This window comes from Kogia breviceps, chromosome 1, assembly GCF_026419965.1.
Source record: "Kogia breviceps isolate mKogBre1 chromosome 1, mKogBre1 haplotype 1, whole genome shotgun sequence".
In the NCBI taxonomy this organism is placed as follows: domain Eukaryota; kingdom Metazoa; phylum Chordata; class Mammalia; order Artiodactyla; family Physeteridae; genus Kogia; species Kogia breviceps.
This window is the reverse complement of record NC_081310.1, coordinates 153,985,867-153,997,890: the sequence shown is the minus strand read 5'-3', so window position 1 is coordinate 153,997,890 and position 12,024 is coordinate 153,985,867. Positions and strand designations below refer to the sequence as shown.

General features: G+C 41.9%; 1 protein-coding gene across 23 annotated transcripts in view; it reads right to left on the bottom strand.

The window, feature by feature from the left end:
• DAB1 (DAB adaptor protein 1) overlaps positions 1-12,024 on the bottom strand; it is a 1,205,719-nt gene that overhangs the window by 147,555 nt on the left and 1,046,140 nt on the right. For 22 of the 23 annotated variants that reach the window (XM_067006941.1, XM_067006927.1, XM_067006946.1 and 19 more), the window contains one exon: positions 319-458. In XM_067006941.1, coding sequence (XP_066863042.1) covers positions 319-458 — 140 coding nt within the window. Of the gene's footprint in view, positions 1-273; positions 459-12,024 lie in introns of those variants that run through there. The other variant, XM_067006965.1, reaches the window with a different exon arrangement.

The following is a 12,024-nucleotide window of genomic DNA, read 5'->3' as shown; positions in this document are numbered from 1 at the left end:
AGTGACAGCACAATTTGATGATTTTGTACTTTTATTTTTGCAGGCATTGCACAGTGAAGATACAATTGAATAAAATATGATATGCTCAAAAACTGTACAACAGGGGCTAGCAAAATACCTCCCCATAGGAGATGCTCAACAAACATTTGCTAAATGATTGACATGTCCTCCCAATAAATAAATGCAGTGAGTCATCAGTGTACCAAGTAATATACCAGTATATGAATTAAAAACATGTTTACCAGAATGACTGTAATCATTTCTTCCTCTCAGTCATATCAAACCCACACTATTTAAATTAAAATGCTTGCGCAGTACCTTGAGTTTCATCATGGAGTCTTGGCATAACTTGTCTCCCCGAGCTGCGGAAACCTCATCAATCCCGATCAGTTTGGCCTTGTACCGGACCCCTTCACCTTTAAACCTCTTTATCAAAGTGGCTTCACTGCGATCCTGACCTAAAAAGAGAGAAATGCAGGCTTCAGATATGTAGGTGTTAAGGCCCCACTGGCTTTAAATACCCGCAGCTCCGAGACTGGTTCTCTGGTTCACCTACATGCTATGAAAGTCAAATCATTGGACCACAGACAAAAGAATGGTAAGACTCCTGTATGCAAATTCTGGCTCTATCCTTTTAAATCCTCAGGCAAATGACACAATTCTCTCTGAGACTCCATTTTCTCAGGCAGAAAAAAAAAAAAAAATAAAGAGTTGAAAATAACCAATCCCAAAGGGGCATTAAGATAAATAAACATGATGACACGTATGAAGTACCCAATACGGATTTTGATACACACTAGGTCATCAACAAACGATCATCACCCACTAGGAGTTTATGTCTGACATTCTTGTTAGAATAGTATTAGCCCTGAGCCTCTCCGGCATTTCCAGCATTTAATATGACTTTGGCCCAGGTCCAAGACCCTCCTTACACCCAATTCCATGGGCTGTTTTATAGTGAGACTCCAGAGTAATTGCTTTGTATCAAGCAGTGACTCGGGGGCAATTATCAAAAAATGATTTTACAATGTCTCTTCTGCTAACTCATGCGTGTACAGAAAGAGGCTTCCATACTCCTTGGTACGGTATGCCCACACCTCGTAGCAGCTTTCTCAATAATTATTAGCATAATATTTTGCTGAGACACATCCACCAGAAGTTCAAACGCATCCAAATAAAATGAAGACAATAAAGTTACTGTGAACTGAGCACATCTTTCTCGTGAGATGTTTTATCAACTTTACCCCCTCTTCACAACGACTCAACCATATCCATTTCCCAGATGACAAAGATGAAGGTCACAGAGTTCAAATAGCTTGTCCAAGTTCAAGTCAGAAAAAAAAAAAAGAAGAAGAATACATAGGAATTCAAATCTCTAACTTCGGCAAACTCCCATCAAAGGAGTCACAGGTTGGGGCATTGCTCATGTGGTTCTTAAAGCCTGGAATGCCCCAGGCTTCTTAGATAGTCATCTCCTGGAATATCATTAACTTCAACTTCTGATACCTCCTCTATCATGCCTTCTTTCATCAGTCTGACACTTAGACCTGAGGACATTGGAGATAATTCAGCCCATTTCTTCTCTCCACATGATGGACAAACTGAGGCCTTTCCATTATGCGGGGTTGAGAATTATTTGAGGACACACTTCAAATAGAAAAAAAAAAAAAAAACAACAGCGATAGCTAACCATCATATAATGCTTTTCTATTGACGAAACATGGCTTGCATTTCATTCATTTATTCATTCATCCCTTACTGAGCATCGCTTCTGTGCCAGATGCTATTACTCACTGGCAACAGATGAATGAGACAAAGTCTATGCCCTTAGAGGCTCAAGTTTTTGATGACTGCAAACAAAAATGTGTAGTGCATTATGCTAGATGTATAAGAAGGTATAAGCTTTAGAGCCAGACATCCTCATTTCAAATCACGGCTCTCTCACTTGTAAGCCAACTAAACTATCTGCCAAGCCTCTGTTTCCTTAACTGTTAAATGAAGATTAAATATCTACTTTAGGAGTTATTATGAATAGTAACTTAAATGAGATAGTATGTGCAAAGCGTGGATTCACATGGTAAGTTTTCTGTAAATGGTAGTTGTTGCCCCTGTTATCAGCTCAGTAAAAGAAGCACATAGAGGATACAATGTTGAGAGCAGGAAAATACAGAAGGACGTCTGCATAGTTAGGCCTGGAACTGTCGTCCCCAAATCCCATTTGGTATTTTTTCTACCACATCCTTGCTGACTTCTAGCATATTAAACTTCTTGAATTACTTTCCATAAAGCAAATATAACACATGGATGATTCATCTGAATGTGTAATCAATGTAAAAATTAAGCCTCCGGGATCAGTGAGGGCAGATGTCAGAGACTAAGGCTAACAACAAAGAGGAGAACATTTGCCACGATATACCCTATATGTACAGACATCTAGCTGGGGGCACCACAGGTCACCTCTCCCTGCATTATTATGCAATATTTGGTAGGAGTGGCCTATGGTTTGATCTATTTCTTGGGAAGGTTATCTTACTCTACCTTATTCTATCGCAAATACCATCTCTGCCTCTTCAATTCCTGACACTATTTCAGTCACTAATAGCATCCCTTTCACTATTTGGAACTTCCTCCAAAGTTTAAGTATAATAACAATACCAGGTAGGATTTATCATGTCCTGTACAAAGCTCATTATATGCACCGACTTGTTTAGCCCTGGAAATAATCCTAGAGGTAGGTACTATTACTTAGTACCTAAGTTTTATAGGTACCTATAAAACCTAGTACCTAGGTTTTATAGACAAGGATCTATATTGAAGGTTTGAGAGGCCAAGTAATTTGTCCAAACTCACTGAGTGGGACCTGAACCCAGATCTGCCTGATGCCAAAGCCCAGGCTTATGGTTTGCTTGTGTTCTGTGTCTTCAAGCCTGTTCTCTTCACCATGATGATTAACTGCTTCTCATCTATCCGACTTCCCTGTGAAGCCCCATCTAAACTTCTACCAAAACTCACCTGGCCCAAATCTGTTGATATTTAATACACCGGCAGCATTAAAACTCCATTGGAGAGATGACTTGAAAATGGAAGAAACAGCTTCCAGCCTCCAGGTCATGTCCGAAAAATGTCCGTAAGTCAGATACAAAGACAGCCTTAAGAAACATTTGTCAGGGCACAGAGCTCTGTTGAGGAGCATGCTTCGTACGAGGAAGCAAGAGCCAGATCAGGTGAACGAGGGCAGAGATTAATAAGAAAATACTAGGTCATTTAGAGGAAAGTAGCCCAATTTAGATTAGGACCCAGGGCCAAGCTAATTTGTATGAAGGGCACTTATGCAGTAGATAATCCGGTTTCTCATTAAATGCTCCACCATTAAAAGGGTAATTTTTCATGAGCACATCTTGAGCAAGGTCTCAAATATATAAGTTAAGAAATAAATAACAGAGATCAGAGCCATAACGCTGTTCCTTCAGGGGCACATATGACTTGAGAGTGTGAGGGAGAGTGTCAATCTTCATGCATCCTAAGTTATCATGAATCCCCAGCCTATTTTGCTGAAAGCACCACTGACCCCCCTGCTTCAGGATGGACAGGAGAAAGGTCATGTATTTAAGGAAAATCATCTATTATCGAGCAGTTACGATACCAGTCATTGTGCCAAGAGTTTTACATGCAACCTCTTATTTAATCCTCACATCTGCTCTTTGAGTTAGTCTCTTTCATGAGCCCTATTTTATAGAAGATGACACCAATGCCCAAAGCCAAGGGCATAACCTGAATTTTTTTAGATAACAGCTTGACTGAGATTTAATTCCCATACCATTCAATTCACGCTTTTAAAGTGTACAATTCAGTGGTTTTAGTACACTCAGAGTTATACAACCATCACTGCTAGCTAATTTCATAACATTTTCATCAACGCAGAAAGAAACCCTGTACACATTAGTAGTTATTCCCCATCTTCCCCAAGCCCACCAGCCCTAGGCAAGCACTAATCTACTTTCTGTCTCTACAGACTTGCCTGTTCTGGAGGCACACTACATTTCATATAAATGGGATCATACAATATGTGGTCCTTTGTGACTGGCTTCCTTCACTTAGCATCACATTTTCAAGATCATTCCATTTAATAGCATGTATCAGTACTTGGTCTTTTTCTTTCTGAATAATATTCCATTGTATGGATATACCACAACAGCTGATGGACATTTAAACAGTTTCTATTTCTTTGCTATTAAGAATAGTGCTACAATGAACATTTCTGTACCAGTTTTTACATAGCCATATTTCTTCAATTCTCTTAGGATTATACCTAGGAGAGAAATTACTGGGTCATATGGTAACTCTGTTTAGCTTTTTGAAGAACTGTCAAGCTGTTTTTCCAAAGTGGCTCTACCAGTTTAGAATCCCACAAGCAAAGTATGAGGGTTCTAGTTTCTCCACCAGCTGTTCTTGCTACATCTCTTATTGTCTTTTTTTTTTTTTTTTTTTTTAACTTTAGCCATCCTAGTAGGTGTTTAGTGAAATCTCCTCATGGTTGCATTTTGCATTTTCCTCAGGACTAATGACACAGAGCATCTTTTCATGTGCTCATTGCCCGTGTGCTTCTCTTCTTTGGAGAAATGTCTATTCAAATATGACAGCCTGAATTTGAACCCAGGTCTCAGGCAAAATGTCATGCTTTTACCCCTTAGGCAATGGAGTCTCCTGTGACCTGTCATAGCACTTACTACTTCTCGCTTTGTGTCACAGCTATTTGAATAGACGTCTGAAGGAGCCTACAGTAAACTGGCAGATAGCTTTCTCTTAAGACAAGTACATCACAAGCACACACACCTCGCCTGATCTTCTCACACCATGTCCCATTTAATCCTCCCGGGTTACTGGAAGGAGGCATTGCCATCATTCTATGGATGAAGACACTAAAGCCAGAGAGGTAACTAAAGTTATTTCAAGCTGAGCTGTGAACAGAGCTTCATCCTGTCGTACTCTGAGGCCTGAGCTCCTCCACTGGGCGGCATGAGCTCTGGGTTCAGAGGATCCGAGTTCAAGTCCCACCTCTCCCACCCCTCCCCTAATTGTGTTGCCTTAGGTAAGTTCCTTTACATGTCTTCCATGGCATCATTCTCTGTTCAGTGCAGATAAGAACAGTTGCTCCCACATAGGGTCATTGTTTAGGTCAAAGAAATGACACACAGACAGCATGTAGGAGAGTGACAGGCAAACAGTAAGAGCTAGTCAATGTTGGCCATTTTTATCTAGGTGCTCATACTTCCAGTTTGTCTGGGACAGTCCCTGTTTATACCTTTGTCCTGATGCTATTATTACTAGCACCCTTCATTACTCTCAAACGTATCCCAGTTTGGATGGTGAATTGTGTGGTCACCCTAATTATATTATCACCATCTTTACACTGCACTGCTTCAGAGCGTTCTTTGTGCAAGGCACTGTGCTAGCTTTCTGTGGTACCTAGGTAAGTGAAAAGTGTCTCTTCTCCCGTCTGGAAGCCACAATTCAGAAGGAGACACACATAGCTTTACAAAATATGACCAGGACTGTGAATGTCATACAGAGCTGAGGGGAGGAGGAATTGTTTCTGTCTGGTGAGGAGTGGATTAGCAACAGCTGCAGAGTTGAGATGCCGTTTGAGGGGGGCTGGTGAAAAAGCAGGGATTCAACAGGTAGAGGAGTAAGGAAGCTGCTTTCTAGAGGAACGAAGATTACCGTAACATTCAGAGACAGTGAGTAATTAAGTTAGACTGAGTGTTTCTCAACCCTAACTATGTTTTAGAATCATCTAGGCAGCTTTTATAAATATCACTCCACAGATTTTGATTAGATTGATTTGGGGTAAGCCTGAGACAATCGATGTGCTTGCAAAGTACTGTGTTCAAACACATGGCTTTAGTGATGCTGACAAAAGGCTGGAGGGGTCTAATCATGAAGGGCTTTGGAAGCCAAGCTAAAGCTTTGGGGCTTTGTTCTTTAAGCCACAGGAGCTATTTAGGTTATGGTCTGCTGTGAGGATTAGATTAAAACAACAGTGTAGCAACATTTGGGGAAGTATAAAGCTCTCATTGATTGATTATTGGTTGATTTATCATTCACTTTATATATATATATATATGTGAGTGCACACTATAAGTTCTAAGGTGCTAAAGATACAGCACTGACCAAAATATATAAATATCCCTCTACTCATGGAGCTTACATTCTAGTGGAAAAGTCAATAGATTATTGCAGTCATTTTCTAATTCTAGTTTAATGAAGAATCACCTGTTTAAAACACACACACATACACACCACACACCACACAGACACACAAAAACCACATTCCTAAATCGCACCCATTGCTATTCTGAGCCTAGTGGGAGGGACACGGTAGACTGAGTTGATTCAGACATTCGTAATTCTGGAAGCTCACTAGGAACAACAAGTAGTCGAACAGCAACCTTTTTATGTAGAAAATTTCTTTGGAGGTGCTACTTCTCAAACTGGGTCCTCAGAATGAGAATTTCCAAACAAAGTTTTGATTTGGGGTTTTCAAATTGATAATAATATTTTAAACATGTTACCAATTCACAAAGGATAAAAATCAGTAATAATAGAAGACATTATGCAGCAAAGGTATTTTCATAGAGTTTTCTTTGTTTTCTTAAAAGCCCAAGACTTTCTTTTTATTTTTATTTATTTATTTTTTCTTTAAGACTTTCTTTTTAAATGTTTTCAAGGGATCTCCTACAGTGGGAGAAACACTGTTCAGTTGCATTTGTGGCTGGCTGGGTGTACATGCCTGGGAGACAGGGAGGGCCTGAGGGGCACCACCTTATTAGTGCTTTCCTACTCACATCAGAGGGAAGGAGCCTAAGTGGAAGGGTTTGAAGATTTCTGCCCTGGTGCACTGGCTTTACTAGGTTCCATAAACAAACAACAGTGATGAACAATCACTATAAGGGATGCTTTGTCAAGAATCTTAATCCAAAACTCTCCAAGTAACCTGAGAATTGAATTTTCAATATACCACTGATTGGAATTCCAAAGGAGGAAGATACAGGGTTTATGCCTAGAAACCACACCCCACGGAAGAAAAGCAGTAACTGGATGGGAAGTAAGGAGGCCTGGATTCAAGTGTGGTCTCTGTTCCTATACCTTCACCTATGTGACTATGTGTAAGTCCTTTATCCTCTTGGAGGCTCAGTCTCCCCATGTACCAATGAGCATTCATAGAGAGAAAATGCTCTCCAGAGATCTCTGAGAGCTAACCATCTATGATGACATTTAACACTAATACTTAGAGACTCTAACCATGGCCAGAACTGTATGCTGTGCTTTGTAGAGCTCGGTTTACTCAGTTAAGGCAATCGTATGTGGGTCCTATCCACATATTTTAGATCCAGAGCCAGAAATTCAGAGAGGTCATGTTGTTTAAATTGATTCACCTCGGTAAGTACTAGAGCCAAGATTTAATCCCAGGTCTGCCCGAGTCCACAGAAGCAGGTCTCCAGGGCATTTTTCTTTTCTTTTTTTTTTTAAAATCACATCTCTATCAGTAAAAGATTTTTGAGCATACAGCTCTAAAATAGGTGTATTTCTGTATAACTAAAATGAACCTCCTTAAATATCCTGCAAGGCCCCCATAAATATGGTCCCAGTTGAACTCATCAACCTCATTTTGGACCACCCTCCCTTTTACTTTTCACATTTCTGCCACAGTGGCCTTCATCCAGATCCTCCAACAAGCCATGCTCTGAGCACACTGTGCTCTGCTGTTTTACACCTGCTGTTCTTTGGGCCTTGAAGCCACCACCCTTCCCTATCCTCCCCCATCCCCTCACCCCTCCCCTTCGACACCTGAGGTCTCACCACAATGCCATGTGTCCAGGTTTCTCTATCCCAGAGATCTACCTGGGATGCCCCTCTGAGATGTGTCCATAGTGTTCTCCTGATAATCCCCCTACCTTCTTGCAACAAATTAATTAATTAATTAATTAATCAATCTCATTTGTAATAATCCGTTTAAATTCCTCCTTCTCATTCCTCTGTAAGCTCCAGAAAGGCCTGGACTGTGTTAGATTTGTTAGCCAAGGTATCCCCAGAGCCTGGCATTTGCCTAACAAATAGACACATTTGCACTCAGTTCGCTCACAGCATCTATCACAGCACCAGGGCACCTCACTGACTTTGTCTTCATGCCTGTCTCCTCTACATGTTAGCTCCCCGAGGGTGGGAGGGTGTGTTCTCTGAACCTAGCATGGTGCTTGGCATAGAGTGGACCCACAGTTCCCAGCTGTATTGAATAATTCAATACATGAATGCATTTATTTATTTATTCAAAAGAGGCTAGCAGACTCCCAGAGTCTGGATCACACTGGGAAAGTGTACTGGGTCACTACAAACCCCTTCCGTACAGACTTCATCTCAAATCCGTGCCATGAGTGTGATTCACTAAGTCTTCAAGGAATAAAAGTCCTAATGGGATAAAGTAAATGTCACATCTGCAGTTAGTTCGCTGTTGACTGCACTTCATGCCATTAGGGAAGAGCGGTTCTCAGCCTCATCACAACCTGCTCATCTCATAACCCGGGAAATGACTCTGAATTTAAATGGAGACAGTCCCCAGGGCACCGAGTAAACTCCCCCATTTTGAAAAGGCCTCAAGGATGCTGTCAGGAAGAACACCACGTCCCTGTCTTGGAGCAGAAGGCACTGCCAGCGTGGAGGTCCCACACTGGGAGTGACCTTGCAGAAACTTCAACAAAAACAAGCCCCTCTGTCAGAAGTCAGGGGCCCAAAGAAGCAGGCAATTAGCATTTTTCATGACACTGAGGCAGAGAGCCCACAGAATCGACTGGAGTCATAATCCGTCTCCCACTCCAGGCTGTTCATCACTAAAGATGGCTAATGGCCAAACAAAAGAGATTTCACACCCAAGACTGTTCTCTCTTTACCTCCCTCACTCATCCCAGATAATGAGCATGGCCACAGAAACCCACACAAGAGCCAAGATTGTTTTTTCTCATGTGGGCAGTCTGGCTGTGCATCCTTTAAATTCTTTTAACTTTTGACAGTTACAGTATTTTCCTGTCTAGTAGAGGTCAACATCAAGATATTTCTTATATCAAGCTGAGTATTCACTCCTCTTTTTTAGATACTTAAACATCTAAGGAAGTGTCTTAGCTGAGGCTGCTGTAACAAAATACCACACACTGGGTGGCTTAAATGACAGGCACAGATCTTTCATAGTTCTGGAGCCTGTGAAGTCCAAGATCAAGGTGCTGGCAGATTTGGTTCTGAGTAAGGTCCCTCTTTCTGGCTTGCAGATGGCTGCTTTCTTGCTGTATCCTCACTTAGTGGAGAGAAAGAGCATGTGAGAGAGCTCTGATATCTCTTCCTCTTCTTATAAGGGCACTAATCCCACCAAGGGGGCCCCACCCTCATGACCTCATCTAACCCTAATTACCTTCCAAAGGCCCCACTTCCAATACCATCACATTGGCAGGTAGAGCTTCAATACATGAATTTTAGAGTGTGTGGGGGGAGGAGACACAAACATTCAGTCTGTAACAGGGAGGCTAGAATGAGGAAGGAGGAAGAAAAAGCTGGATGATATCTGAAAACAAGGATGTCTGTCCCATTTCCACATACTGTCTTATTGAAAAGTGAGAACAACCTTGAAGGCAAAGACTGCATCCCATTCAGAGGAAGAGAGGACAGAAGCACAAGGAAGTAGGGTCAGCGGTACAAGGCCATGTTGCCAGTGAGGGGCACGGTTGCCTAACGCTGCAGTCAGAAGGAGCGGCAGTAGCTCTGTGACCACCCGTGCGTGTGTGATTCCGGGAAAGGCGTTTAACTTTTGAGTGTTAGATTCTCCATCTGTACAAAATTATAGTTATTTGCACTCCTCTCTAGGACAGTTAGAAGAATTACATGAGACAATACACATTTTGCTCTTAGCACACTCCCTGGCACATGGCAGTCTTTCAATAAATATTTACTGCATTCCTCCTCCCCAAATAATATATTTCACATTAAGCACCAGTGGCCCAAAGTTAACCATAGCAAAGTCATACTGCATTAGAAGTGATGGTCCCAGCTGTTCGGTACTTTTTTTTTCTTTTTTTTTTTTGGTTGCCTGGGAATAAGGGTGCAATTAGGAACAGGATGTTCCTTCCTGAAGGCTATAGGGAGATCACCTTATGAATTATTAACCCAGTACCCAAACTGAGACATCCTCCCTCCTTCTGCATATCTCTCTGAATTACTAGGCCATCCATCTTGATGATAAGAAAATCTCAAAGATGTTCCCTCCACACTCATCCCCCACCCTAGCCAACATCATTGTATCCATTGCTGAGAGAGCTCTATTGTCTGTTAGGTTGTCCAATGTAAGAACAGATTGTGGGGGGAATTTCAGGGCCCAGGAGCAGAGATAACTTATTTTACTTAGAATTCTATCTTGCCGTTATCCAGGTGTTGATTTGCAATGGACAAGAAATTATGTATGCTGACTGTGTAGGGGAGAATGCTGATTTTTGCGTAGTTAGCTAGCTGGGTAGTGGGCAGAACAAGGGGAATGACACACTTAGGGGGCTGCTAAAAGGCACTTTTATGAACATGGTTGCTGTCATCATTGCTAAAAGGTAAGCTAATTCAAAAGCTAAAATAACATTCAACCTATGACTCATACATACATTTTCTTTAAAAGTTCTCCTCTCTGGTACTTCTGGAAAGAACTCTGTATAAAGGGTATCTGGCATCCATGGGCACCTTTCTATAGAAAACCAAGTCCTAAGATTCCAGAGATTCTAATGTGACGGCCTGGCAATCTGCATTTTCAACGTTTGGCCAATGATTCTGAGGCAGAGTCAGATTACGAACCACAGAAGTACAAGGCAGGATTCCTTTGGTGACCCCATATGTGACCCAATTCTTATGCTCTGACAGTTGGGCCTTCTTTCATTTTCCTAGTAGACGAAGGTCTATTAGCATTTATTTGGTTCTTCTTTTCTGCCAGCTGTTATTTAACTTTAAAAATCTATTATAAAAATTGTATGACATCATTAATAAGCTCAATAACAGAAGAAAACAATCATTGGCCACGTCATGCCACTCCAACAGATCCTTAGACCAACAACTTCCTAGCACTGTCCTTTCAAACACCATTTTAAAGTTTCTGTGAAGGGAAACGGAAGAGACTACCATGCTAAATAAGGGTGGGGTGTGCACCGTGCTCCATGTGGTGACCCCTGGTGCAGGAGAGCATGTTGAGGCAGGAAGGACCTAGGCCCGGGAATCCCCCTAGCTGGACTGTAAGCTCCTGGAGGGCTCGCATTGTCTTCTGTTGTCCTCTCTGTGCATCTCAAACAACTAGGACAGTGCCTGGCATTGAGTGGGTACTCAATAAATATTTGCTGAAGAAGGAAATATACTGAGTAAGGGAAAGTGCTCTCACTTTCCTTACCCAGAGTTTCCAACACCCTCCCCCAAACATACAGACATAGCATTTTCTAACTTTGGAAAGTCAAGTTTAAGTTTTCATCATGGTGCCCAAAGTCTCAGGTGCTATTAAACAGGCTAGTGGCACCACAACCCCTAGCAACGTTTTCCGAACACAAGTCCGATATCAGAGAAAAATAGCCAATCATACCTCCATGTAAGAGGAAGAAGCCGTGAGACAGAAAAAGGGAGAAACCTTCCAGTTTTAAGGTTATAAAGACGTCTATAGCCCTCCATTGCTGAGTCCATCTGAAGTCTTCCATGAAGGCCTAGGAGCTTGGTATATCCTGCTAACTTGGGCCTGTCAAGGACTAACCAGCCTGGCTTCTAATCTGCAGTTTTCCTTGTTCACACTTGCTTACCGGGAGCCTGAGGATGGCGCACACCATTCGCTTTCTCAGGTCTCTGTATGGCTGGGCTTGGGTCTTTTTCCTAGTGGCCAAGGGGCGGAGAAGGTAAAGCCAGTATGTGCTGCCACTAAGGGTGTAAGGGAATGCACCAGGTGTGCAATATTTTATCTCATGTTGATGC